The sequence below is a fragment of the Cuculus canorus genome, chromosome 1, assembly GCF_017976375.1.
Source record: "Cuculus canorus isolate bCucCan1 chromosome 1, bCucCan1.pri, whole genome shotgun sequence".
NCBI classification, from domain to species: Eukaryota; Metazoa; Chordata; class Aves; order Cuculiformes; family Cuculidae; genus Cuculus; species Cuculus canorus.
The window spans coordinates 139,170,257-139,176,491 of NC_071401.1; the positions used below are offsets into that span (position 1 = coordinate 139,170,257).

Here is a 6,235-nt window from a genome sequence, read left to right on the forward strand (position 1 = left end):
CACCGCCTGCCGCCCGCCCCTCCCGTCCCCCGTCCCGCTCCCCTCCTCGCCGGTGCTCTGTGTGTGTCCCCTTCTCTCACTTGATGAAGAAGACGCGGCCGCCCTGGCTGATCCCGTAACTCCAGCTGTTAGGCAGCGCCCGCAAACGCTCCACGCTCAGCTCCGCCGGGGCCGCCATGGCCGAGACGCCGCTAACAGCGCAGCCGGGGAGAGCGGGAGGGGAGAAGGAGGGAGGGGGGGGGGAAGCGGGAGGGGAGAAGGGGGGGAAGGCGACGCGGGCACGAGCGAGCGCGTTCCCGCTGCAAGCGCCGCCAGCACCTTGGGGAGGGGGGAGGGGGGAGGGCACAGCGCGGGGGCGGGGGGGGCAGCGATCGGGCCCGCCCACGTGGTTCCGCCCCGGACCTGCCCCGCCCCGAGTGGCCACGCCTACGTGGTTTTGGCCACGCCCCGGATGAGCCACGCCCATGCGATCGTGGTCACGCCCCGGCCCCACCCACGTGACCCGGGCCCGCCCACGGGGAGCGAGATTCCCCCCGACCCTCCCTCCCAGTCCGGTTCGACGCCTCTCCCGATGGGGGTGGGCAGACGGGGTCCGGGTGCTACGAGGGTGTGTGGTGGGGTCGGCGATGCTGTTGCGGTCCCCGTGTGGCAGATACGGAGCTGAGTCAAATACGACGCGCTCGGTCTGGCCGGGAGGTTTCCCCGACAGCCACCGGCACGGTTTCTCCCTATCCAGCTCCCAGCCCCGCTTCCCAGGCAGCTGCCGAGGGCTCCGCGCATCCCAGAGGATTCTGTTGCGAGCTGAGGAGACACCGCCTCGGGCCGTCGCTCATCGGGGCTTCGGAGACGCGTTCCTACGGGAAATCAAAACTTTTCCTGGATTTGTTGCAGGAATGCATAAGCCCTGCTCTATTCCCTTAACTGTCAGCTTTTTTTTTTTTTTCCTTTTTGTCTAATTTATGAAGATGTAGTCTTTAGAAGCAACAGTAAAGCAATACCGTATTTTTTCCTCGTGTAAACAGCCCTGTCTGAGCTCCGTGCCTGCCCTCCAACGAAGATCTGGGATGTGACGTGCATAGTGCATTTTCAGGTTTTAGGGAGGTGGTGGTTCAGGTAAAAACGACATCTGCAGACGTTTTAGTGTGGAGTGTGTGTATACTTCTGTTCACTTGAATAGCCTGAGCATGTGTGTATAAACATAACTCCACACACCTTTTAGTTCTATGTGACAAATATAAATTACCAAAACTGAGTTGTGGCCAGGAGGTTTCCAAGAGAATTCTGCCTTACAAAAGCAGTTTCTGAATGAGGAATAAAGCTGGGAAGGCTAAAGGTATTCCTATGTCCACAGCTGGCAGTATTCTGCATAGCAGCTTTGTCCTCTCCCATTCTGAAAACCTTGTTAGAAGTTGCTGTGTGGTTTGGTCCTCACCATGCTGTGTGGTCAAAGCCTTAAAACCCAGCTGCCCCACACGGGATATTCCAGTCCTGAAAAACGGTGAACATGTGGGGAGACCATAAGTTATCTTTAAGTAACTGGTTTAAAGATAAGAATTCCTCCCTGCCTAACAGTAGCCTTCATTTCCATTCCCCGCTGACAGCATCTCCCGATTTATTGTCTACCAGAAAAAAAAAACCTCAGTCTACCAGAAAAAAAGACAAACTGGAGAAAATACAGGTTTCTCCACACACAGTTCCCTTCTCTCCTAAGAGCAAGAACCCTTGGATGATGAGTAAGAATGAATAATGACTCTTCCTTTGAAAGGCTATGCAAAGCTACTTGGCAGCAGCACGGAGGAAGTCAAGTGCATTTTGTGCTCCTGAGGTGGTAGTGGTCATATCCTGATACTTCCTTGCACAGCGTAACTAAAGCAGAGAGCAAGTGCACTTGATCTCCAGAACTCTGGATGCTTTCCACCATGCAGAATCAATTTTCTTCTCCAGAAGAGGAGGACATGCAGCACAGCTAGACTTCTCTTGTCCCAGATCAATAAATTAGATATTTAGGTAGGATTTAGGTGTATAATCCCACCTAATCCCAGCGCATTGCCGAACACCTTACTTAGGGATGTAGATTTCACCAGTACCTTGCCTTGCAGCCTTATTTCTGCTTTGCATATGTTTAGGTTTTCTGCCATCTTGGTAAATCTAAGAGCGCGGTACCTGAAGTATGTCTGAGCCTGGCTGAATTCTCAGGCAAGGCATTCCTCCAAGTGTCGCAGAGACCTGATAAATCCACCACATTCTGGCCACACCTAAGAAGGAGTTGCAAGATTAGTTTCTGTATAACTTGCAGCAAGCAGGTTGGTGTTGAAGTCACCACCATGAGCAGTACAGAAAAACTCTCCAGCCTGAAGGATGAAGAGCATTTAAAACCACGTCACTAACTTCCCAGGAAAATGCTCCAAGCTCTGAGCTATTTTGAAGCTGAGGCTGTTCTATAAGCATATTGAAGGTGCTCCTCCTCCCTCTTTGAAGTCTTTGCATGTACAATTACTGGGCTGTAGGGTGGTGACAGTAGTTGCTGGTCTCATGAATAGGAAGCTCGTCCAGGGTGTGATGGAAGATCTTGGTTCTGCTTCATTGTTCTGGGACTTTTACATATTTTATGTTAAACGGTCATCAAGTAAAATCTGATATTAGTTCTGAAATGCACAGGAAGGATGCCATGACTGTATTTACAGGAACTAATCCTGCCATGCACTGCAAACTCGCGGTGATTTCTGGGAGCTCAGGGGTTTACCATTTTGTAGAACAGAGCTCATGAACTCCAAATGCTATGAATGAAACCACACCTGCATCATTTGTGCAGGCTGGTACCAGCAGTTTTTGCTTTCTGAAGGCTTCTGTTGCTTCCATAGTTAAAACTTGTGCTTCAAAGTTAGTCTAAAATTTTGATAAATACAAATCACACATCAAGTTTTCACAAAGTTCAGTAAAAGTACATCTTTCCTACAGCCAGATAAGTGCATGAGTGCTTTTAAAAGAGGATCCAAGAATGATTTTAAAAAAGTCACACCACCAAGGGGAGTAAAAATATCTTTGAAAAGCAGTTTATGTCACTGTAACAACTCTGCATAATTTAAGGTACTACATATTGAACATTTCACTTTTTTTTTTTAACTATAAAAAGGAACTAATGATTCCAAATGTGAAATTGTTCAATCTGATTTATAAGATTCAGGGAAATTCATCAGGATTCTCCCATCTGGCCAACATCAGAGGAGATGAAGACAAACTGTTGAAGTGGTGACCACCACTGTTTGTGAGACAGAGCCCTCCCACCAGTATATTGGCCACCTATCACTGTGAGCTTGAGGTAAAGTAAAAACCTGGCTCCACTGATTTTTGTCCTGTGGTTCTCCATTCTGCCCTCACCTTTTTCTCTTCCTCTTTCATCTCCCCATGACAGTAGCTTTCCTAGCAACTCCCTCAGGGCCTGGTAGTACTAAGGGAGCAGTAAGTTTATTGATGTTTGAAAAAAAACAATCATTTTGGCTCAATAATGTATTCATAATCAAAATATTTAAAATTCCTGAGGCAGAAGAACCCTGCCCACCAAACAATGAATCCCTGTAAATGGGATTAATTAAAAACCAGTGCCAGAAGAACATTAATTGAATAAGACTCAGAGAAATCTACCCACACCTCTCCCAACAGGTATGAGGTGACAATGAACATATGATGAGCGAAGAAAAAAAGGACTACGTCTAAGCATCTGACAAAGCCAGTAGCCTCTGAAGCAGGGAATGGACTGCAATCCAGATGCTCGACCTAAAACCTCTTCACAGAATTGTATTTGTCAGGGTTGATTTTGTGTATTCTGTCAATACGAATCAAATTGGATGAGGTCGTTTCATGGAGTCTGTGACTTTACATGTGTTGTTCTGTCTAACTAGCAAGACAATGTAATGTTTAACGTAACAATAAAAGACCATTGCTGGTGATGCAGTTACATGTTCTCATGCGGGAGCTGCTTCTGAATGTTGGCTTCCTTTTTACCTCATCCCTAAACATGACTTTTTCTTGCCTCTGTACCAATATTGCAGCTCACGGTGAATTACATAGTTTGCTGACCTGGTAGAAAATAAGTCACAAATTCTCTCCAATAATTCGTTTCCCATCAGATCAATAAGTGTCCAACTCATCCTGAGGTCACTTGATAACTACACCCAATACATGGGGTGGGAAGAGAACCCCTTGTTTTAGCCTGCATTCCTCTATGACAGAGAGAGAGAGAAGACAAACAAATGCGTTGACTGATGTTCTCTGGAGTCAGAGTATCTCTGTGCAGATGAAAGAAATGATTAGCCTAGGTCAGTGGAAATAAGGAAAAAAGCTGCCTAGCAGCCTCTGCAGACAGCTCTGTTGGAGCCTCTGCTTTGCTCTAAATAAAGAGCCAGATCACAGGTCAGGGCTCCTGTCCGGTAGCTCTGAAGGCTGCAGGTTTTGCTAGGGGTCATTGGTACAAGTGGCACAGTAGCCTCTCCTGGGTTAGTGTGAAGCAGCAGTCTGACTGAGCAAGCATTGGGTCATTAGCCTCCCTGTCATCAGCATGAGATATCCTAGCAGACTGTTTTCACAGGCTGTGAAAAGCCTGCACTTAGGCAGTAGAAACAGAGCATTTATTTTACAGTTTAATAAGTTCTGCGGTCTGTGCTTGACAGAAAAGGCAGTTTGTTCATTTCAAAAATTTTTTTTTTAGCTGCAATTAATTATTTCCAGGTATAGCTGAGTTGTGTGAAAATTTTGTTACCTTTGGGACAGTGAATCTTTACATGAGGCTAATTTCTTTTAAAGATCCTGTCAGACTAATACAAAATAAACTCCAAAGCTAGAGTGTGAGATTTTCTTATCCCTGGCAGGCAACATCAGAAAAGCTAGAGGGCTTATTATTATACTTTATGAACTGGCATCATCTTGTCAGAATCATATGACCATTCAGTGCAATTTTGAACAGAGAACACTCTAACAAATCTCTTTTTAGACACTTGTCTTGCCTAACTGTCCATGTCATGTCCATACCATGATGAGGTTCTTACCCCAACTTTCAGCCTGAAATGCTGGATGCCATAATCAAGACCTTCAGATTGCTTTAATAATTGTATGATACTCAATATCTCAAAAAAGATCGAGGCCTCAAGATCAACAGCTGCTTTGCTGGAACCTTCTTCCTTTTCACACCATTTAACTGTCATCTTCTTTACGAATCCCACAGGCCTACCGTTAACAATGGTTGTCTATGACTTTTACTGAACAGTCAAATGACATTTTTTAATCACATTTATTACTAGGATTAGTTTAAAATAATATTAGGAAGGAAAGAATTTGTGAGGGAAATACAGTGACCTCAATATCCCACTTGTCCTCACAGTAGCAGTCATTAGCCATGTTTGGCTGAAGCCAGAAAATTTAATCTTTCAAATAGCCCTCTCACTTGAATCATTCAGAAGAAAATCATATGCAGTGCAACACAAGTAAATTCTCTGTCTCTCAGCTGGCTCCTCTATTTCACAGATCTCTTCAGGATCTGGTAGACTTCAGCATCTGCTTTTCTTCACACAGTTCTCTCCATTGCTTCTGTCCAACTCCTCAAAAAACTGCTTTGTTTCAAATTCCAGGAGATGCAAAAGCTCTTTCTATTCTGGGAGAAGCAGGTGATGACCCGTGTTTCTCCTAAGAATTGTCTTTTTTCAGTAATTGCTTGAACAAATAAGGAGAAACTTCATTTGGAATATCTAGAAGGGCTTGACCAGTGGTTTACGTTATATAAGATATACAAGAGCACTATGGCTCGCAAGGGCTTTCACTTATATGATCTTTTTTTACATGCATTTTACCCTGCCACACCTTTTTTTTTTTTTTCTTAATGGGGCTAGTAAGAGCTGTCATTATCTTTTTATTTAATAGTACCAACTATGTAATGAATTTTAAGCTATCCCCATTAAACTTTCAGCAACTGATACTCTGTTCAGAGTAAGGAGAAGTAATAGCGTGTTTCACTAAAGATTTTTGTAGGCACCCTTGTTGCAATCTTGATGACATTTTCCATAAAACTATTCTATTGTGGAAACCTTGGCCTTGAAGTGCTTTCAGCAATACTATTTTTTGCAAGACATTTAACATCATAATCAAATCATGGTCCATTTTCTGTAATTACCACAGCTGGTGTAATACATATGTCAGTCTTTATGGACTAGACATAAGATTACTTGTGTAGCAGTGATATTCTTTA

General features: G+C 44.7%; 1 protein-coding gene across 21 annotated transcripts in view; it reads right to left on the reverse strand.

The window, feature by feature from the left end:
• The window catches only part of PLEKHA5 (pleckstrin homology domain containing A5), a 170,762-nt gene extending 170,523 nt beyond the window's left edge, over positions 1–239 (reverse strand). For 19 of the 21 annotated variants that reach the window (XM_054057537.1, XM_054057472.1, XM_054057467.1 and 16 more), the window contains exon 1: positions 81–237. In XM_054057537.1, the coding sequence (XP_053913512.1) occupies positions 81–178 (98 nt within the window). In that variant the 5' untranslated portion in view covers positions 179–237. Of the gene's footprint in view, positions 1–80 lie in introns of all 21 variants that reach the window. The other 2 variants (XR_008448401.1, XM_054057569.1) reach the window with 2 other exon arrangements.
• Positions 240–6,235: the final 5,996 nt, after the last annotated feature.